The 24456-nt window shown below is 35.7% G+C and overlaps 1 protein-coding gene across 1 annotated transcript in view; it reads left to right on the plus strand.

Moving 5' to 3' along the window:
• The window catches only part of LOC150108168 (CYFIP-related Rac1 interactor B-like), a 184850-nt gene that overhangs the window by 153282 nt on the left and 7112 nt on the right, over positions 1–24456 (plus strand). Inside the window, exons 9-10 of the mRNA XM_090415625.1 lie at positions 4291–4417; positions 15726–15796. Of these exons, the coding sequence (XP_090271751.1) occupies positions 4291–4417; positions 15726–15796 (198 nt within the window). The remainder of the gene's footprint in view (positions 1–4290; positions 4418–15725; positions 15797–24456) is intronic.

Here is a 24456-nt window from a genome sequence, read left to right on the forward strand (position 1 = left end):
GGGGCCTTGTTTAACCGGGCGACGCCCCAGCCGGCATGAAATTTTGTCATGTTGTACTATCATTTTTTATTTTGGTTTAACCAATAAGAATACAATTTGGTCGGCTAAATCCCAAATTGCCAGCCCATCCTCGTTCGTTCAGTATCAAAGTAGATACCCAACAGGGTGCACCACGAGAAGGTGAGGATTGGACATTAGGTCAGAAGCCCTGGTCGGTTCTCCGCATTCCTTTAAAGGCTATGTGGAGGTCTCCTCTCAGTTATACAGCTTTGACCCTTCTTTTTCTATCTTAACAAATTAATATTACATAGTTGCTTGCCCAGCTGCCAAAGTGATTAGCATCCTTACCCCAATTAATAATTTGTAGATTCAGTATCCACTGCAGCATGGATGCTTATGAAAGTATACATGGTAGACAGTTATCCTTGCCTAGTGTGAAGACCACCACCTGCTTGTTGGAAGCCTAAAGTGGTTTGAAAAAGTACCATGTTTGGTCTCTAAGAACAAGGGAACCAGACTAGCTGTTCCTTAGCTAGTCTGGTTCCACTCACAGTACTATATAGATAGGTTTACAACTCTTCTTTCTTTCTTTATAGATAAACTTATATGTTGGTTACATGACTTTTAAATTCTTTAGGAAATGACAACGTATACTAAAATATTAATTAAAAAACTTTAATCGATACCGTCCTATATTTCAGCAATGATACATTACAATCTTCCGGGAATCAAACTGGCTACGCTACATGAATGATGTGTTTTCTATTTTGCCACATTGCTTAGACACACTCCACAACTTCCTAACACACTTAAACAATCAACACCCTCATTTGTTTTCTTTATCCAAGTTCACCTTAGAAAAAGAAAACAAAATAGTCTCCCTTTTCTAGATGCTCTGATTACACGCCAGCCTACTGGATCCCTGGCTTTCTCTGTTTACAGAAAACCGACCCCATACAGGTAGATATATTCACCAACAATCACACTAGAACAATATGGGATTATAAAAACCCTTTATCATCATCATCATCAATTTACATCATTACTAACTTCCTATCTACAATTTTCCTCCAAATTAGTCTGTTACTTGTCAAGACTCCAACATTATCAGATCTTATGTTTCTATCATCTAAGGCACTTTGTATATCAATCCACCTATATCTTGGTCTTCCTCTGGGTTGTTTTGCTGAACACTTGTTTTGCTAATCTTTCCTCTCCCATTCTGTTTAAGTGACCATACCACCTCAGATTAGCTCTGCTAACGCATTCCTGGATGCTGACAATGTCAAGTTCTTTCCTAATATCCTTGTTTTTAATATGATATTGCCATTGATGCCATCTGTTCACGCCTCTAATCTTTCTCAGGGCTCTCATATCTGCGGTCTCTAGTCTTTGGTCAAGTGTTTTACTTCTGACCCAGCTCTCAGATCCATAAGTTAAAACTAGTTTGAATACTGTCTTGTATACAGCTAATTTAGTGTTCCAACTCAAAAAAAATCCTATATAACAGGACTAAATTAATCTGTTCAGACAACAATGCCCTAACTACTGAACTTAACCATATCCTTAACACCTTCTTAGCCAATGACTACAACCCCCAAAAAATCCAGAAAATATTAAAACCAGTTAACCACAACCCCCCCCTCCCTCTTCTTAACAGAGATTACACTAAATCTATCACCATACCATATATCCAGGGCACATCTGAAAAGCTCACAAAAATCCTAAAAAAATATGACTAACTACATAAGAAGTTGGCATCTCTTATCTGCTCCACCAAAGACCAGCCACTTCCCTTAGACCTACATGGTGTATAATAAGTCCCTTGCAGCTGTAAACTCTCCTGCTACAGCCAAACAGGCAGGACAGCTAATATCAAGATTTCCAAGCACAAAGACTACAAAGTTTCACCAATACAGCCACTCGGGACCATGCACTAGATTCCCACCACAGAATACGCTGGAAGAAAGCCACTTTACTACACCATAGCAAATATAAATATGAAAGATTGTTTGTTCTTGGAATCAGCCTCAGCCCTAAAAAACTTCTCAAATCTCAACTAATTTGGGTGCATGAGAATCTCCCAAATTTGGGAAGCTTGCATCCTTAGAACATCAGCCCAACAGCCAAGAACCCAATTTAGCCTTCTTGGGAGCACCTTTAGGACTCTAGGATCAACGCCATTTGCCTTCTTCAGCTTCATTTGCTCATTTTTAGTGCCTGCTTGCACATATCATAGTTTTATGTTCCCAGACGATGGCAATGTAACATTGCTGAAATATAGGAAGGTATTGATTAAAGTTTTTTAAATTAATATTTTAGTGTACATTGTCATTTCCTAAAAAATTTATTGGGAATTCACATTAAAAAAGTGTGTACAGCAATTCCTCGATTAGTGCATCATTTTTTTTCAATACCCAAATTTGATTAGTGCGCCTATATACATCTTAAAAATAAATCTTTTTAAAATTTTTGATCTATACATTTTTTACGGCTAACTATTTTAAAAAATCACTCACCAGAATGAAATAATTTAGTTACCGATTTGAAACATTTTACAAAGTTATTTTTAATGGCATACTACACTATTTCCATGTACACTATGTTCCAAATTTACGGCCAAAATTTATCTCGTCTGCTTTACATAGCATTTTGCTGATCATATCTTGTGCAATTGTTGTCCTTATTTTTTTATTTTAAATTCTTTTCCTAACCTCTAATCATGAGTAAAAGAATTAGTGAGCAAAAAATATAAGTGTGAAAATGATTCGAAAAGTAATCTGATTGGAAGAAAAACTTGAAATAATAAAGAAAAATGAACAAGGCGAGTCCAGAGCAAAGATATGGCAAGAACACAAAAATGGGTGAATCAACTGCTGAATACAAAGAGAAAGGTAATGCTGCTTGAAGTTCATCATGCATGTACTCGAAATCAGAGTATTAGTGAAACGTCTTTTTACGTGGATTGAAGATTGTAACCAAAAACGGATCCTGCTGAACACTGGCCTTATTAAATCAAAAGCATTGTCTCTTTGTAACCTGGTAAGAAAGGGTTATCAGTGATGGAAAAGAAGAAAAATTCCACGTTAGTGTGGGTGATTTGAGCGTTTCAAAAAGAGAAATAGCCTACATAATGTTCTAATCACAGGCAAAGCTGCTAGTGCAGATAAGGAGGGGGGGGGGCACAAATTATCCAGAGATTTTGAAGAAAACTGTGGAAGAAGGGAGCTATTATCACCAATAAATATTTAATGTCGATGAAACCGACCTTTTTTTTGGAAGAAATGCCTTCCAAGACTTTTCTGGCCAGATCAGAGAAATCTTAGCCTGGTTATAAAGTCGCAAAGCCGAATGAAATTACTGCTAACAATATGCGAGCCGTTTGGTAGCACATTCTTCCACATTGGGCAAATGATTTTAGAGACTTTTCAAATGAATCTAAGTTAATTAAATCTCATTCTGAGAAGTTAAGTGATTCCGACCTGCTAAATTTAGATGCACAGCAGGAAGATCCTGAAGAATATGAAGAAAATTTAATCACTAACAAGCCCAAAGAGATTTTACAGAAACAATTTGAAAATAGTTTTCGTACAATCGAAGTTTTTAAGCAGCAATGCTTAGAGACTGACCCTGGTGAAGAGCGAACCAGTAAAATTTGCAGAAGAGACAATAGGGCCGTACCGCCAGTTGTATGAAAAAAAAAAAAAAAACAGAATGCCCTCCAAACTACATTGGCTCAATTCATTGTTAAGAAGCAGAATAATAATTTATATTCTGAATATGTTTTATTGTCTTTCAGCTTCATAGTTTTCCTTTAACTAGGCCTTGAGACATACCCTAATTCTTTTATAAAAAAAACTAAGGGTCAAAAAAGAAATTTGAGGAATGAATTATCTTTTTTCCCATAGGTTATTATATTCGATTCGTTTTCGTACGCTTCTCCCCCCCCCCTCCCGAGGCCAGTTCTCCTTGAATTCTGATGACTCAAATTTTGAAAACTCGACACTCAGGACAGCCCCTGAGTTTCAAAATGTTTCAAATAACTTGACAAAAAACGTTACAAAAAAAGCTTATCATTTTATATTATAGAGTAGATATATATAGATAACACATACACGTGTGTATGTTTGAATAGACCACTCTAAAAAATAACCTTCATAATCAGAAATTAAATTACTCACCAAAGGATCTCTTACATATTTTGCATTATAACAGTGATAATAACCCCGTATTATGTTACTTCATATATGTTGACCCTTTGTGACATGCTTATTATTTTTATCAAAATAGGGAATTCTACTCAAGATTTAGGAATGAAGAAACAGTTCTGTTTGTGCTGAGAGTAATGGTTGGACTGATCATACTTTATGATCATGTACATCCCATAGGAGCTTTTGCCAAATCTTCACATATTGATGTAAGTAAAATGCGCTGATGTGCTTCTTATTAATGAATATTGTTTGAGTTCTGTTATTGATTATTTGACTATTAAAAATGTAGCATGATAGGTGTCATGCGAAGTATGTTACCTATGAAAGTGCATAATTTGTGCCTTAACAGAAAAAAGAATTGCATGTCTCCTAAAGGTTTTCTTGTTTACACATGTATAGAATAGCTATACACTATGTGCACTATGGAAATCTATCATTGCTGCAAAAGGACTTGAATTTGCATGAGATCTGTGCCCAAATCAATTCCCATGCTCTGTTAAGCTCTTTTCTCTGAAACTCATCATCTAATATTGTACTGATGTTAGTTGCACTGAATGTGGTGTGGAAATCTACCATGGCTATAAGAGGACATTTAAGCTTGAGTTGAAATCTAATCCCATGTTGTATAACATCTGTTTCAATTTTGTGTATTACTTTACAGTTATCAGAATAAAAGTAGAAGCATTGTTTTTATTCAGCTGAACAGCTATACATCCTGTTTTATCATTAATGAATTTCTGAAAATGGCAATGATATAGGAAAGAATAATCTTTAACTTAATATTTGAGGATTAAGGTTAAGTAACTAGGAGACTAGCATTTCTAATCCTTGTTTACTCCATGCTTTCCTCCATTGTACCCAGTTAGTAAATGTCCATTTGAATTTAATGAGTGTAACTGGAGTGCAAATTTTGGACCTAGCTGAGCCAATGATATTCTATAAATGAAAGATGCCAAGAAATTATATTCTTGGTTTCATTCTTTATCCAAGTGTAAGCAAACAAAGTTTGCATATGAAGTAACTTCATGACAGGGTGACTCATCTATAGAGTCCAAAGTCACATCAGTTGCCTTAGCATCCCATAATGCACCACACATCTCCTTACAGACATGTATAATGCTGTTATGGGAAGGGCCACTACCCAGATCAGTTTCGACCTTTATTGAGATCTCATCAGTGGGAGCCAGACCCAGAAGTGATACCAAGGTTGAAGTAATGCAGAAGTCATATTTCCATATACAAATAGCCAAAAGGTGTCACACTTTTATTATTAAAATACTCAATTAGAGATAGATGTTGACAGTTTTTCCACTTGGTTATATTATAAATTAAAGGAATTATATTCTTGGTTTCATCCTATATCCAAATGTAAGCAAACAATTCTATTCTGGAGAGACACTTGCGACATTAAATTAAGAATTATAAACACGTTAACACAAGAATATTTTAATGTTTGCTAAATATTTCAGTCTGAAATTAACAGATTACCCAAGACTATCAATCATACATTCTTCACAACAAATCCAGTAAGTCTGGATTGGCGCAGCACAAGATATAGACAAGCCACAGCATTCTCTAGTCCAAGACTCGCCTTCTACACAGATGTTGCTATAAATTCGAATGCCTATTCAAAGAGAGTGCTGAGGCCTTACTTCAATGCCCTGACTTGAATCGAAATGACTATATCCTTGTCAAAAATATGGAAAAGTTTAATCTGGATAACACACTAAATTTTTTTTTTTTTAATTGAGACCTTTAATTCTTACATTAGTCTAATGTTATCTTTAATTGAATTTTTAAATTAAGATTGCTATATGAAATCGTGAATTAATACCTATAATTTATTCATCACTCTGATGAAATTTACCTCTCTTTAATGCTTAGCAGTGTAACATCATGCGGCTTGTTCTACTTTTGAATGATCAATTGTTTGTATTCACCTTGTAAAAACTGTCAAGCCACTGAGGATAGTCTGTTAGTTTCAGACTGAAATATTTGGCAAACATTAAAATATTCTTGTGTTGACATGCTTATAATTTGTATGCAAACAAAGTTTGCGCATGAAGTAACTTCATGACTGGACAACTCATATATAGAGACTAACTTCACATCAGTTGCCTTAGTATCATAAAGGATAAAACCAAGAATATCATTTCTTGGCATTTTTAATTTATAATATAACCAAGTGGAAAAATTTTCAACAAATGATATTCTACATTATAATAAGTTTAGTTTAATCCTTTATCCAAGTGTGAGCAAACAAAGTTTGCACCTGAAAGTATCTTCAGGACTGGGGTAAGGTAGTACAACACCGGGCAACTCGTTGCAAAGGTGGAGAAAGCTCTCTCATCACTCCTATCTCAGTATCTCCCATAATGCAAAGCACATCTCCTTGTGGATATGTGTAATGCTATGCATTAAGGCAAGGGCCACTACCCATACTGGTTTCAACCTTTATTGAGGTCTCGTCAGTAGGAGCCAGGCCCAGTAGTGGAGACACAAAGGCAGAAGTAATGAGAGGTCATCCTAACCTATATGAGTTGCCAAAGGGTGTACAACCTTATTATTAAATTACTCCGGATTCAGAGAAAGATGTTGAGAGTTTATTTTTCACTTGGTTAGACTATAATAAGTTTAGTTTAATCCTTTATCCAAGTGTGAGTAAACAAAGTTTGCACCTGAAAGTATCTTCAGGACTGGGGTAAGGTAGTACAACACCGGGCAACTCGTTGCAAAAGTGGAGAAAGCTCTCTCATCACTGCTATCTCAGTATGTCCCATAATACAAAACATCTCCTTGCAGATATGTGTAATGCTGTGCCATTAAGGCAAGGGCCATTACTCATACCGGTTTTGACCTTTATTGGCAACTCCTATAGGTTAGGATGACCTCTCATTGCTTCTGCCTTTGTGTCTCCACTACTGGGCCTGGCTCCCACTGACGAGACCTCAATAAAGGTCGAAACCAGTATGGGTAGTGGCCCTTGCCTTAATGCATAGCATTACACATATCTGCAAGGAGATGTGCTTTGCATTATGGGAGATACTGAGATAGGAGTGATGTTATCTTGCTCCACCTTTGCAACGAGTTGCCCGGTGTTATACTACCTTACCCCAGTCCTGAAGATACTTTCAGGCGCAAACTTTGTTTGCTCACACTTGAATAAAGGATGAAACTAAACTTATTATAGTCTAACCAAGTGAAAAATAAACTCACAACGATATTCTACATTGGTTGAATGTATTATGATTGGAAATCCTGCCAGTTGGGAAATCTGCTCAGGCAACAGTCTGTTGCTTTTTATTGAAGAAGAAACAAACAATGAAAATGGTATCAGAAAAACCTAACAGAACTGAAAGTGGGCGCTATCAATGATGTGTGGAAAAGAAGCAGAACTAACTGATCAATTATTCAATATAGTGTTGACATAATTGATATTTCTCAGCAAAATAAGACTTAAAGAGGAAAACTCCTTTTAAATAAAAACTACAAGATCATTTGCTGAAGCAGTGTGGATTATTATTAATTTTTTTCGATTAATTGTGGATTATAATTATTATTAATTATTAATCATATTATGAATACTAAACATGTATTTATGATAAGCTGATTAAATGGGAAGCAGTTTCAATTAGTCAAATAGATAAATTTTAGAATCAGACAACATGACTTTGTTTTACTTATACCCAATGGAAGATGCATGTAGCAGTGTGGAAGTAAAATTCTTTAAATCATTAGAGTACCTGATTAAAAAAAAAAAAAAAAAAAAAAAAAAAAAGATTATTATTATCTGAGACCTCCAGGGAGTAAAGGACTCATTGTGGGAGTCTATAAATCACCCAAAACAGCTGTCATATCTTCCCTTAAATCCGTGTGGTTACCCATCTTTCTTTTTCTTACATAAACACGTTACAAACACACCAGATGTACTCACAACGACTAAAGGCAAACTATCCCACTCACTCGCTGCTCTGTGAGGGAAAAACCTAGCTCTTACTCCTTTCTTGATGCAAACTAATATAACTTCCATAGATGATCCTATGTTCTCTCCCCACCTTCCATATAACAAAAAATTTCATCAGACAATATCCTATAACATCCATTCAAAAGCTTATAAACCTCTATTATATCAACCCTCTTTCTCCTATTAACCAGAGCCTGCAATCCACATGCTCACAATCTGCCCTCATAATCTAAATCCCATAATCCAGATATAATTTTTGTAACTCTTCTTTGCACTCTTTCCACAGATTCTTTATCCCCTTGGAACCAGGAAGACCAAATCTGCCCATAATAATCCAGGTATGGTCTTATCCTTACATGTTAAGGTTTGCTTCAACATCGCAATTATCCTCAGAGTTGTATTTGCAACTTTTGCTATGTGACCTTTGAACTTCAAATTCCTATCCACCATTATGCCCAGATCCCTAGCCCAATCGGTTTCGTGTAGCATAACCCTGCTAATATACTATTGGAAATATCATCACGCCAAAGTGCATAACTTTACACTTAATAACATTAAACTGATGACCATTTTTGTTTGTCCAAATTTTCAGCCTGTTCAAATCATTTTGTAAGTGCTGGATATCAGTAGCATCCCTGATTACCCTGCCTATTTTCGGCAAACAATTACACATCTCCTGTTAGACCCTAATGTCATTAATGTATAGATTGAACAAATGGCTCAAGCACCGAGCCCTGAGGTACACCACTGGTTACCTTAAATCTGGCAGATTCACACCCACTGTATATAACTTTCTGATATCTGTCTAACAACCACCAATCCAAGTCAAGAGTTTATATTCCAGTCCTAATATTCTCCAGTTTATGCAACAGCCTTTTGTGTGGTATCCTATCAAATGCCTTAGCAACATTCAACATTATCATATTATATCCATTCCTTTATCCAACTCAGCCGTAGCATTGTTATGAAATAATAATGCTACGACCCATGTAAACCTATGCTGCTCCTTGCAGAGTGTAGCTTGTTTGTCTACCCATTTTTGTATGCGAGTTCTTACCAACTTCTCTAAAATCTTCACTACCACACCAGAGATATGGATAGGCCAGCAACACATCAGTTTTTGTACCACCCTTGTACAATGGAACTTTTATATGTTCCTTCCATTCCTGAGGTGAGACTCAATGACATTGGAACCTATTTGTCAGTAGTTTCCATTGTCCCTATTGACAAATTCTTATCCATGTTATGCAACAACTCTTCAACCTCATTTTCATGCACTTCTAACTCTTCATCCAATGTAGTAGTAGCACTGTGCACCATGTCACATACACCTGGGTGATATATCTTAGCAAAGTGAATACTCATTAATTGCACTATCTCATTAGCTTCTGACACTAGAGTACCATCTGCATTCAATGAAGTTATTCTTCCACATTCATTCTTTCTTTTGTTTGTGGCATAACAATAAAATTCTTTAGGATTGTCTTTAGCTTGCATAGCCAATTTCTTTTCATACTCCGATTTATCTTTTTGCACAATGCTCATTACTTTTCTGGCTTGAGCTTTATATATTTCATAACTCCTCTCACTCTTATTCTCATGATATTCTTTCCACATCATGATATAATTAGGTTATATTATGTTATGCCTGTGTAATTATAATTACACAGGCATATCCATGGATTCAGAAGACTCATTATGGGATACTCATGCTAGCTATTATTGACTTTGGAGCCTATCATATCACTCCTTAAAGTGAGTAATTGCACTCACAACCACCTCTGGCAGTGTATTTCACTCATTTACCACTTCACTCTTCCACAACTTCCAGGAGTGAGCCTTTGTTCTGTTCATTCATAATTAAAATTTTTTTTAGTATTCCTCTCCTTTAGTAACTTCTCATATCCTCTCTTTTCCATCTATCAAGTAAGCTTTGTAACCACAAACCTTCAGTCTATCTTCATAGGGAGCATTCACAAACCAGTCACCATTTTGATCATCTTACTTTATAATAATAATAATAAAATCACTATAGATTTCTGCTCAGAACAGACTACTCATTTTCTAGCATTTGTGTTTTATAGTATATTAGAATAGCTTTTTGTGTTTTTAGAGTATTTAGTTTCTTATAACATGTTTCTATTGTGATGTAATATTAAATACAGCTGTAAAATGGCACCAAAAATGCAGAAGAAATGGATTGCTAACAAGAATAGGGAAGTAGTGAACAAGAAGATTTTCTCCATTAAAGTCTATATTGAAGAGGATGTTGAAAATAATTTAAACTTTGAAATCACTAGGTTAAAGCAGATTATTAGGCAGATGATGAGGGAATTACAGAAAGTCAAGCAGCTTTAGAGGAACATGGGGAGAATAAAAAAGTTCAGCAGCAAATTAGAAAACATGGAATCTAAGTTAGTGCATAATAATGAAAATTGGATAAGTAAGTTGCTTCTAAAAAGAAGGATGTTATTTGGTGTGTTCATTCTATCAGAGAACATTCCATTGATTAGCAGGTTAGGATGTCAAATTTTCCAGGAACAAAAATTAAAAATATAATGCAAGCATTTGAAAAACAGAAAAGCTAAGTAAATTAGGTTGTAATTCTTGTAGGTACCAATGACTAACTAGTGATAAATTCGGTATGAGAATGGATGAAAATGTTGTTAGAAGAAGTCAGAGTGAAGAGCAAGAAATTAAAATCGTTAGTTTATTACCTAGATATGATGGAAATGAACTATGAAGAAGGGTATAATAGCAAACAATTTGATGCTTGGGCTGTTTAGAAGGAAGGGATGCCAGTTTTTGGATGTGTGGAATGAGTTTGAAGAAAGAATGGATTTGTATAAGAGGGATGGCCTACACTCAAATGCGTTTGGCATCACGAGTCTTGAAAATTATTAATTGATATGAGACCTAGCACAGAGATCCACAGAAACTGAATTATGATGGGAGGAATCATGAGAATCTGTGTGTAAGAGTGACAATGTTAGGTAACTGTGTTAAGATGAGGAATAGTTTTTATTATGGAAATGATCATGAAAAGAAAACAATTCTCTGTTCATCCTGTTCAGACCCATCAAGGCATGTGTAAAGATGTCTGCATAAGTAAGGAACTGGATAAGAATAGAGAACTCCAAGTTGACGAACTGTGTCATGCAGACCACAGACAAGAGTGTACAAAAAATCATGCAGGTAACTTATTATGTCTCTGCATAAATGCTAGGAGTATCAGAAACAAAGGAGTAGAGTTTGTTACCTTAGTCAATATATTGGGACCTCATATTGTAGGCACTAGTAAACCTGACTATCAGAAGTAGACATACTAACTGGTATCAAGTACAAAGGGTATAGTATTTTTAGAAAGGATAAAAAGGAGAGGAGGGGGGTGGGTGCTGCTAACAATATTGGATGACTTGAATCCAGTTAGAGTTGAGACCAATGATTGTAGTACTAGTAACAGTATTTCATGTGGCAGTGAATTTGAAGCCATCTTGTTTGAGATGGAATCTAACAAGATCAGTGAGGTGTTGTTACAGACCTAGATGTGTTGCTAGTAATGAAGAAATGTATCGCCAAATAGAAACAATGGGCTCGAAAAGTGTAATCGTAATGGGAGACTGTAATTATCCAAATATTGATTGGGTAGCAGTAAAATCTAATGAGAAGAATGAAAATGCATTTATTGAGCTGTTGCAAGATGGAACTTCCTTAATCAGCATGTAATAGAAGAAACTCGAGGTCAAAGAGTGTTAGATCTGATTATAGTGTCAGAGGGGTGAGATATCATTTCATTTAAAGACTTAACTATTCTGCCTCCAGTTGGTGACAGTGATCATGCAGCAGTACTCACTTGGGAAGTGGCTAAGTTTATGAATGCTCTATTCAGAAAAGGTTACATGCTGAACTACAAAGCAAGAAATTATGAGCTCCCGAACAGTATGCTTGGATGGGAAGGATATCGACAGTGCATAGGAAGTGTTAAAAAATACTTAAATGATGCGATATCAGAATACGTCTCTAGAGTTCAAAGAATTAACAGAATAGGAGTGAAATGGATGTGGTTCTAATTAAACAAAAGATTTGTAAGAAAAAGAAGATGTGGAAGGAATACCATTTGTATGAGGATGATGTCAGTTATGATAATTATAAGCAGCAGGCCAGAAGAGTCAGAAGTGTTGTATAGAAAGCTAAGTTTGAGTATGAAAAAAAAATTGGCTCTGCAAGTTAAAGATGTTAAAAATACCAAGAAATTATATACGGTAATCCCCCTGAGTTACATAAGTAATGCATTCCGTAAACCTTTACGTAACTTGAATTTGTAAATTGCTTAAGTGTAACTTCGTAAGAAACTGCAATATTTATTATTATATGTATGTGTGTGTGTATATATATATATGTATATATATATACACAGATATGTACAGTATATTATTTACACAGTAATATTTTATAAATGAAACATCATGCAGCAGTATTTACTCGCATATAAACTATAAAAGTATGAAAAATATATAAAAGAATATAAAAACAAACTGAAATAACACTTTTCAAATAAAAAAATGTCTTGTGACAGCTAATTTGTGACCTTTTTTTGCAGACCTTTGTTTTTTAGATTTATTACCAGCGCATTCGGTTTTGCATTTCGAATCCATTTTAAGGGTAAATAAATAACGAACACTAATGGTGATAAACAAGCGACTAAACTAACCGCATGAGGCATGCGGTTAGTTTAGTCGCTTGTTTATCACCATTAGTGACGCGTCGGAGAAAGGAGGTATTGTTTACGGAGTCCTTATTTTTAATTGGTAGGTTTCAGTTTGAATGTTATGGCTTTTGCGCACTTACCATCTGCTGCTCTCGGCGTTTACCAGTAACCTGTCACTGCTTGTTACTATTTATTACATTTGCTGTGAATGCCGAGTCTAGTTAACATTATGTCGTTGCATACTGCAATGGATGTCAAAGATGCAAAAGCCACAAACATGTTCATACGCACTAGTAGTTGTAATTTTCGAGATTTATTACATAACTGCGAAATTACATTAGTCGGGTGGTTACTGTACTTGGTTTTAATATTTTTCTCAAAGAAGTAAAACAGTGTTTTACATGTGAAATATATTCACGTCTGAGCCACCTATATATAGAGGCAAATGACTTCATATCACGTGCCTTAGTATGCATCCCATAATGCAAAGCCACTCTTTCAGGCATGCACATTGCTAAGCATAATGGGAAGGGCCACTACCCAGACTGGTTTCAACATTTATTGAGATCTCATCAGACTTGGGAGAGATAACCAAGGTATACCAGGAGCGATACCAAGATACCGTGGTATCTCTCCCGAGTCTGGCTCCCACTGATAAGATCTCAATAAAGGTCAAAACTGGTCTGGATTTGTAATCCTCAACAATCTGAAAAAGTCCTAAATATATCAATAAAAGGTTTAGAAAGATGGGCAAAGGAACTCAAATTACAGATAAACCTAAACTTAGTATCTTCTCTACTGATAGAAAAAATAGACACAATTACAACTCCCAAATCAAAATATATAATACCAAAATAGGAAAAACAGAATCTCCCAAATACTTAGGCCTAACCCCCTAGATACTGAACTAAGATTTACAACCCATATTACAAATATATCTAATAAAGCTTTTAAAAAGCTTAATATCATCAAAAGGCTTTGTGGAACAAAGTGGGGTACAAAACCGAAGACACTCAAAACTACATATACAACACTCATAGGACCCGCTATGGAATATGCATCAACAATATGGGCTCCAACTTCCATCAGCTCAAAAGTAAAGCTTGACAGAATACAATCAAGAGCAACAACAATTATTATAGGTGCAGTCTCATCCACAAATAATTTAAAAGCTCAACAAGAGTGTGGGCTTCATATACTTGAAGACAAGAAAACTCTCCACAGTTAAGTTCATGAAACAAAATCAAGAGCCAACAACAGGATCACATTTCACTTAGGACTTTCAATGCCTGGACTGGAAAATTTAGCCTAAAGAGATCATCTACTTTACAATATGATCATGAAATTAGAAAACAGATAGCCTTAGAGCACCTGTCCATTGAAATAAGCAAACAGCCATTCTTTTCCGCTAAACTACCAAAAAACACAGTGATTAACTTAAATCTCTTGGAACCATGTTCAAAAAAAAGGATTCATAGCATGTAAATAAAAGAAAAGGACTTGACACTGTACACCACTTAAATAATCTAAACCATGTCATTGTCTACACTGATGAATCATCTGATGAAGCACTCAACCAAGGAGGAGCAAGGGTTTTTATAACTCTACTATAGGTGAGGAAATGCAAATCAAAACCACAGCTGGCAAAATAGCTTCAAACTTCACTTGTGAATTAACAGCCATGCAAGCATCTGTCAAGTTCTATCTCTCTAATCCAGTAATAAATATTACAGAAGGAATAACCATCTACAGTGACTCAAAATCTGCACTTGAAGCATTAAAAAATGGAAAAACAAAACTCACAGAAAATTCACGAACAACTAACGACTTTAAATTTGAAAAATAAGAACTATACACTGCAATGGATACTCACTCTCATGTAAGAGAACTACACTCGTAAATATTGAAGGCAATGAGAGAGCAGACTAGCCAAAGAAGCAAGATATTTACCTCAAAAATTACACCCACTATCACTAACTGATGCAAACTCTTTCAAAAAAAAAGATTGGTAAAACAAACTGTCAAGAAGAAGAATAAAATCTGTGAAATAAATGAAAATAGAGAAATAACCACAATCATCACTAGGCTAAGGACAGAACATTTTACAGGCATGAAAATTCATCTGGACAGTACCAGAAACCATGAAACATGCAAGAACTGTCCAGGGGTCGAACTAACACCTGCCCATATCTATTCTTGTCTAGCAATTGCTGCTATTTACAGAAAATTGACAATAACCCTATAGAAAAGCTCTACTCCATCAAAGTTCAGCAGATTGCCAAAGTAGTTCTACAGGCCCATGGTCATATCTAGAAGCTCTTCAGTGGACTCGACAACAACAACACCGGTCTAGGTAGTGGCCCTTCCCATTATGCTTAGCATTGTGTACATCCGATTTGTCTTTACAAAACCACCAGTCAAACCATGTTTAATGTGGTGCCGAGACATGGAAATTACCACTTAATGAGAAGTTAATATCATCAATAGATTTGGGACAACATGCCTTTGAACAATTTTAGGATATATGTGACAAGATCACATTCCTATTATGGTCCTTCTTGAAGAAACTGAAGTCCCTAGAAACAATTCAGAAAAGTCATCTGAGATGGTTGGGACCTAACTTGAGACATTCACCTTCACCTATGGTCAGTGCCCTTGCTCTCTACAGTCCAACTAATGGTCACATAGGATTTCAATTGTATTATGTTACTGTTTTTTTTTTTAATTGGTTTGTTAAACTATAAAATTACTGTGAAGAATAATCAGTTGGTATAAGATTACTGCTTGCTTTTAGAATAAAGTTTGTATAATGTAATGTACTAATGAAATTTTCTTTCTATAGGTGAAAGGCTCCATTAAAGTCCTTAAAGATCAACCACCTAATGTTGTTGAAGGTTTATTAAATGCACTCAGGTATGAAATTCTGTTGTATATTATTTGATTACAGCTATGAAATGGCGAAAGTTGCACAAAGCTATTCTCTTTATTAGTATTAGGTGGGATCTGGTTGACAGTGAAAGATGTTACAAGATTAGAACATAATGGATTAATTTCATTCAGAGAGGATAGATGGGGGGGGAGACAAAGTATGACTAGTAATTGTAGAGGAATTAAATCCAGTTGCCAGGGTGGTGTTGGTAGTAGTATGAGCAATATGGGAAATGGGTTTGAGGCTAATTCTCAAACAGCCTCACAGACCATTTCCCATTATGAGACAGAAATTATCATCATCATCATCAAATTCCTGATATCTACCCTCAAGGGGTATACAGGATATGATAGTACTATATGAAAAATTTACATCATTACTAACTTCCTATGTACAATTTTTCTCCAAATCAATCTATTACCTGCCAAGACTCCAACATTGTCTGATCTTATATTTCTATCTTCTAAGGCACTTTTTTTACCATATCAATCCACCCTATACCTTGGTCTTCCTCTGGGTCTTTTTCCTGCCATCCTGGCAGAGAACACTTGTTTTGATAATCTTTCCTCTCCCATTCTTTAAGTGACCTATACCACCTGAGATTAGCTCTGCTAACACATTCCTGGATGCTAACAATGTCAAGTTCTTTCCTAATATCTTCGTTTTTAATATGATGTTGCCAATGATGCCATCTATTCACGCCCTTAATCTTTCTCAGGACTCTCATGTCTGTGGTCTCTAGCTTTGGTCAAGTGTTTTACTTCTAACCCAGCTCTCAGATAAGTTAAAATTGGCTTGAACACTATCTTGTATACAGCTAATTTAGTGGTTTGACTAATTTCTCTCTCATATTCCATATAAATTTATTTAGTTGACTTCCTAATATACCAGCTTTGTTGATTCTATTGTCTATTTCTGTATTTAATTTACCATCTTCACTAAAAATCGTGCCTAAGTAGCTGAAATGTTTTACCTGTTCTATAGGTTCTCTGTTCACAATGCAGTTGATATTTTCAATGCATCTGCCTATTTTCATTGTCTTTGTCTTGTTATCACTGACTTTCATACCATATCTATTACAACAGTTATTCAATTTAGTCAGGGAATCTTGTGACTTGTAGCAGATTTATTTAGAAGCGTAACATCATTTGCATAAAGCAAAGAGCTGACATTAACATCTCCAATTCTGATATCAGGTTTAATACCACTTTCTTTCATAATGTGATCCATATAGATAATGAATAATAGAGCGGATAATGTACATCCTTGACTGACACCAGATTTAACATTAAACCATCTTCCTGTACTTCCTTCAATTCTATCTGCTGACTTACAAAAATAAGGACTAAGTATTGCTTCATATAATGCCCCATTGACACCATATAACTGTAGCATTTTGAACTGCTTTTCTCTTGGCACCTTGTCGTATGCCTTTTCCAGATCTACAAAACTTAAATACAGATCTTTGTTATATTCCCATGATTTCTCAACTATTTGTTAAAAAGTGAAAATCTGATCCTGACAGCCTCTATTTGGCCTGAATCTAGCTTGTTCTTCACCAAGCTTCTCTTTCACAATCCTTCTCAACCATTTCTCAAGTATACTGGCATAAATCTTACCAGGAACACTCAGTAGAGAAATACCTCTGTAATTCTCACATTCAGTTTTATTTCCCTTTTTATATATGGATACTATGAGAGCTCTACTCCAATCATCTGGAATTCATCCCTTTGTCCAGGCCTTCTGACCTATGCAGTGCAGTCCAGTCACTGTAAGACTTTTATACCTCCATACTTGAGCATGTCTGGTCGAACATCATCTACTCCTGCTGCTTTTCCCTATTTCGGGCATTTGATGGCTTTTTCTACTTCAAGTATGTATTCTTGATTGCATGCCTGATCAGCGTTTTTTACCACTGTGCTGTCACTGATTATTTCTTTTAGCAATTTTTCGAAGTAATTACTCCATACCTCAAGGATATCTTTTTCTCCAGTTTTCATGTCACCTTTATCATTTCTAATTCTTTTACAACATTCTTTCCTCTGTATCTAAGCTTCTTCAACAACCCCTAGAATACTTGCCACCCTCTTGATATTTATTTTCTATGTTCTTACCAAAGTCCTTCAATACTTTTGTTTAGCTAGTTTTATTGTTTAGTTTTCTTACATTTGTCTCTGTATTCTCTAAGAGCACAAGCTGACTTACTCACCAGGAACTTTTGATATGCTTTCTTCTTTTTCTTCACTGCTTTCTTTAACTTCCTGTGTCCACCATGGAGTTCTGATTTTTTTATCCTTGCAGACAGCCTCACCATATTCCTCTCTAGCTGAATCGATCAATGTTTTTTTCAGGACTTGCCACCGAATCTTCCAGATTTGGTTCCTGTTCTCAAACACTCTCGTTTTTTCTTGAATAATGTTTTTGTATTTTAATCTAGTTCACATCTGAGAGCTGCTCAACTTTTATTTGCTTTAAAACTTTCTCACATGTTTTTCTTTTCAAAATGAAATTCAATTTTATCCTGCTCAAGACTAAATGGTGGTCACTTCCAATTTCAAATCCTCTGTGCACTCTAGTGTCCTGCACCTTTGGGGAAAAAAATCACTATCAACAGTAACATAGTCAATGAGACATTTTTCTTATTTGTTGTCTCTTCTCTCCATGTGAATTTATGCACATTTTTATGTGCATAAATTCACATGAATATGGTGTTAGTAATAACAGTCCATGTCCTGGCAAATCCAACAGGTATTTGCCATTATTATTAGCTTTGCTCTTTTCTCTATACTTTCCCAAAACATTTTTGTATGTATGACAATCATTTCCCACTCTGCTATTTAGATCCCCAACAAAGACCAATTTTTCATTATGTCAGTTGCTTTCTTTAAAGCCTCAAAAAATTGCTCCACTTCTACCTTAGTAGAACCTTCTGTGAGACCATAGGCACAAATAAGTCTCATTGTCCAGTTCCCCATTCTGATATTTGCCCACATCACTCTACTTGAGATTGCTTGGCATTCAAGAAGATTAGCTTCGTATTTAGTGTTAAATACTATGGCTACTCCTTCTTTTCCTTGATTGTCATTGTCTGAATATAATATTTTATATTTATTGCTCAGAAAGACCTCACCAGTTTTTGCGTTTTTTGTTTCTATCCGGTACTTATCCTCTTCCTCACCTAGCTCCATTTCTTTGCCATCCAGGCTTCTTATGTTGATAGTACTGATCTTGAACTCTGGTGATATTGAGTTGAGGTCTGTTTTACGATTTCTTCCAGTAGCTGACTTTTCGCTGTTCGCCCTGGTTCCTGGATGAAAACAACAGAGCCTTGTTTAACCAGGCAACGTCCCAGCTGGCATGAAATTCTATCATGTTGTACCATCGTTTTTGTATTGTGGTTTAAGCCAATAAGAATGCAACTTGGTCGGCTAAATCCCAAACTTTCAGCCCATGCTCTTTCTTTCAGTATCCAGGTAGATACCTAACAGTGTGCACCACAAGAAAGGTGAGGATTGGACATTAGGTTAGAAGCCCTGGTCAGTTTTCCGCATTCCTTTAAAGGCTAGATGGAGGTCTGCTCTCAGTTATACTCTGAGCTTTGACCCTTAAGCACCCCTATAAGAGGCACACCTCTTGCCTCTTTTCTCCATGTGAATTTGTGCATATTTTTATGTTGGAACATGGTGTTAGTAATAAGCAGTGCGTGTCCTGAGCAGAAATGCAACAGGTATTTGCCATTATTATTAACTTTTTCTCTTTTCTCCATATTTTCCCAAAAAATTTTTTTATGTCTGACAATCATTTCCTTCCCTGCTATTTAGATCCCCAACAAGGACCAATTTTTCATTGTGTCAGTTGCTTTCTCTAAAGCCTAAAAAAATTCCTTCACTTACCTTAGTGGAACCTTCTGTGGGACCATAGGCACAATTATTATTATTATTATCATTATTACTTGACACTTCCAAACAAGTCCAAAGACTCATTGATGAAGGGCATCTACTCTACAACTCTCCGTTTCTACCACTCAATCCACCAACGACAGCTAACCACATCATCTACACCAATGCCATCTACTGCCCACCACCGCCACCAGTATTTTCACAGACAATCACAAACATCCATGCCTATGGCAGGATTCAAACCTGCAGCTTTTTGGCTGGAGAGTGGATACACTAACCACTTGGCCAACCAGGCTGGCAGTTAACAAGTTAACAGAATACAGTTGAGTGTTGCTTCAGACCAGAATCATCTGAAGAGGGCTATCATTATGGGTATTTTCAAGTATGGGGGATATAGATTGAAGGTGGAGAAAGCATATTAGACCAGGAAAAATGAATTTATAGAATTACTTGGGGGATAACTACCTTAAGTAGTATGGGATAAAAGAGACTCATGGTATAATAACACCTGAAAATCTGTCTCTATAAATGAGTTGACCGTTATGTCTTCAGCTGGTGAGAATGATCATGCAGTTTTGACTTGGAAGGTGTCAATGTATGTGAGAGCTTTGACAAGAAGCATATGCTGACCTAGAAGGTAGCTTGAGATGTGTTTGGCACAATAAACTGAATGTAGAGGAATGAAGACAAGGAGAATGGTGTTATGATAAGGCAATATGAATAAAACCAAACAGGAAACTATCAGTCCTTTAATAGCTTCTTTAGGCAACTATTTAAGGATTAATGGCATTGGAGTTTAAAGCAGAAGTTGCATATCATTATGCAGCAGAACTGGACTATCATTAGATTGTAAGGGTGTCTTTGATAAATGTGCTTAAGGAGAGAGAGAGAGAGAGATAGATATAATAGGGAAGATTTAAGTATGGGTGTCTAAATAGGATTTCCTGGAGATGCATTCATAACAGTAATAATAATAATAACTTCAGTTGTAATTGTATTTTTGCTAAAGCTGTGATAAAATATGGATAAAACCAAAAATACAGTTTCTGTTGATTATGAAAGAACTGCTAAAAGGCTGCTAAAGGACCTCAATGTATTTGGTTATTAATAAAGAGCTCTGGAAAGAATGAGTACTATTTAGCATAACAAATGGTAATATTGCTTGCTTTCTGATATAATGTTTATTTTTGATAGCTTAGTGTAACTACTTGATTGTTTGACTTTGTGGATTTGTCACTGACATTTTTTACTGAATTTTTGAATCTTCTCTTGAACAGTACAAAATAACAGTAAGAATGAGATCTGCATGCCATGCAGTGCAAAATCAAATACTATTAACGATATAGACTTTTCAAAAATGGTTTGATGTCGTGAGTGCAACATGCATGTGTGGAAAAATGTGAAAGATGTGCTTGTGAAGAGACTTAATAGGGGATAGGAGAAGATGTGGATTTGTAGAATATGCAACATTTTTTTAGACTACAAGGCTAGATGTCAGTAAGGCAATAGGACTTGATGACATATCACCACTTGTCTTAAGTGAATGTTGTAGGGAGTTTGCATCAGCCTTGATCTACCTGTTTAACAAGGATCTTGCAACAGCACAAGTCCCAAGGCAGTGGAAAGAAGGTAAAATTGTTCCACTTCACAAAGATGATGATAAGGCTAAGTCTACAAATTATAGGCTGATATGTATATCTGGGGTTGTAGTTAAAGTATTGGAGAGATTAGCAAGATCTAGGATACAAAAGTGTGTTGATAACAGCAGTATTCTCTGTGCTTGTCAGTGTGAGTTTGTGGGAGAGCATGTTTTAACAACTTCCTTATATACTATAACAAGGTGGCAAATGTATTGGACCAGGGAGATGCATGTACAGTAGTATACTTAGATTTTGGAAAAACTTTTGATAGATTGCCACACCACAAATTGGTAACTAAACTGGAGCAGATAGATTGGATGATAGATTAATAAGTTGAATGAGCAAGGTAGCTCTCGGATAGATATCAGCAAGTTGTGTGTGGTGGTCCAGTATCTAGGAAGAGGAAAGTCACTAGTGGTGTGGCCAGGGGTATGTTTTCAGACTATGTTTATTTAATTTATATATTAATAATATTAAGATGGGTTTAAGACAGGATGAACTTCCCTATTATAAGCAGTAATTAGGTTTTTTAAGGTTTTAGGTTTTTGTGCTCTATCATCACAGCCAAGTCACTTGACTGTGATGATAGAGCATTGAGTGTAACACCAAAAGAAAAAAATTTTGGGGTGGGGAGGATGTCAAATTTTTTTTTTTTTTTTTTTTTGGCTAAAATATTGAATATGACTTTGGTATGTGTTATTTCATATATGGAATTTATACCATGAATGAATGTGAAAGCTCTGGGGAGTCACCATTCCAATTTGGTTAACATATTTGAATTATTATATTATTTTAATATTTTTTTAATTTTGAAATCTTTACAATGCTACTCCTTCAAATGGTAAAGTTGCTACTTCCCCAAAAATGTGTCAGCTCATCAGCTAACACCTTTTTATTCCCATATAGGGAATAGGTGAGGCTGTTTTAGCCCTATCTAGCTTTTGGAGACTGAGTAGGCAGGTCAATCTCCGCTGAGCCAATCAGGGATACCTGGCCCAAGGCTAGGTATCCCTGATTGGCTCAGTGGACCGCTTAATTCACTAATTAAGCAGCATGCAGTAAAGAGGCAGCTCAACAAGTGCTGCCATCTCATGGGCCCCTGACCATAACACAATATACAGGGTGTTTCAAAAAGAATGACCCTATTTCAAATAATCAAATTCAAGAAACACAAAACGCCTTCTGTTGACTAGGCGCCATCTTCTCATTAACTAAGCATAGCTGCTATTTGGGTGCTAGTAGTGGCATCTTAACTCTGGGCCAAGGCCGTTCACATGGTACAAGTCGCATTCATTTGTGGTTTGTGGTTGCAGAGATATACAATTTTCAAATCGGTACATTATTTTTAAAACACCCTGTACTTAATGTCTGAAATAGTGTAGGTTTTACAGTCATTTTCTTGAGTTTTATGGGACAAAAAAACCTGCTTGCCTGTGCCAGAGATCAAATTATTTAGGAACCGGTTGAAAAAAGGCTTAGAAAAATTTCCTCTAGTTGCCGACTAGATTCGAAACCAAGTCTTCCTTCTTGCAGTCAAGCGCCGTGGTGTACAAATGCCACATCCACTGAGCTGCAAAGGCTCACCAAAAATGTATAGTATTTTAATATGATTCCTGGAGAGTGGGACAAAAAATTTTTCTACATGTTTTTTGTTATAGCCATTCCAATATAGCAAATATTCTTAATCCATTTGGGTTCTTGTTCCCAATTTTGCTGGATCCTTGAGATCCTTGACTATTTAGTATGATTTTTGTTTTTAGTACTTTAATACTATCCCTTCTTCTTTCTGCCTTCAGGGATGGTTTTATCTTGCATTCAGATATATCTGTGTTTTTATTACTCTATGAAACATTGAGAATGAGAAGTGGTCACCATTCTTTTTAATAAGGATGCTCTGGAAAGGATAGTGCCCCTTCTCATTCATGCTTCAGGATAAATCAAATAATTGGATTGTGATTGTTCAGATAGCTCACAAAATTTAGAAGGGCCTTTATCTAATGTGTCTTCAGTTATCAGTCTAGTATCTACGTAAGGAATCAGCATTGCAGATTTTAGTAGTGAATCATTAAACATCCTAAATTCAGATTCTATACCATAAAAAATTCTGTCATATGAGTAAAGTAGAGAGGGAGCTATTTTATGTTAGTTGGTTAGGTTTAACCATTTGAGTTTGTGTATTTATTCATTTGTCATATTGCATATTCTAACTAAATCTTTAAACCTCTTATATAGTTACCTAATACAAATACAGCGACTTGAATTATAGCAAACTACTATAACAAAACGATTCACTGTGATGAAGTACAGAAAAGACCTGGCCTGAGCTTATTATTGCATACAATAAAAGCTCAAGACATTCATGGTATCAAATTGAATTTCCTCACAAATGACATCACAACCCAAATCACAAAGTACAGCTATTGGGAGTAATGCTGTAGGAAATTTGGTAGTCAAGGTAAACCAGCATGTAATAGCATGCTGGTTTACCTTGACTGCCATATTTTTACAATGCACACTGCTATCTGGAAAAATAAATAATTAAATAAAAAGAAAGGCTAATAAATATCCAATATTTATTGGTCAAGATGCATCATCTACTGAAGCATAATGAGAAATTTGGGGAGAAAACTTTAGGCTGCAATCAGTAAACAAAGACAATAGCAAAATACAGAACAAAGAAGAAGAGTGGGAACAGGACAAAAGTAGTGGCAAACAACAAAGGAAGTGTGGAAAATCATACACTAACTACATAACGTAAAGGACAATGACAACATGGAAAGGTACAACTGCAAATAATACTGGAGTTGTGTGGAGTAGAGTGCTCTTTTGTGATGAGTCCTTGGAGGTATTACATAATAATAATAATTCTTTATTATTATTATTATGTAAGAAGAGAACTAGAAAAGTAAGAAATTTTAGAAATTTGATATGCTACAATAGCTTAATGCCACTCACCTGAAATCTTCATAGTGAAACTAAATATGTGCTATACCATTAAAATAATAAATAACCTAAAAAACTTTGAGTCAGTCAAAATTATAAATCACCACCTGCAGTTACAAAGGGGAGGGAGGGAGGGACACCAATGGCTGGTTCATACCAAAA

Source organism: Typopeltis vanoorti, chromosome 3 (assembly GCF_054136105.1).
Source record: "Typopeltis vanoorti isolate ZY-2024b chromosome 3, IOZ_Tvanoo_1.0, whole genome shotgun sequence".
In the NCBI taxonomy this organism is placed as follows: domain Eukaryota; kingdom Metazoa; phylum Arthropoda; class Arachnida; order Uropygi; family Thelyphonidae; genus Typopeltis; species Typopeltis vanoorti.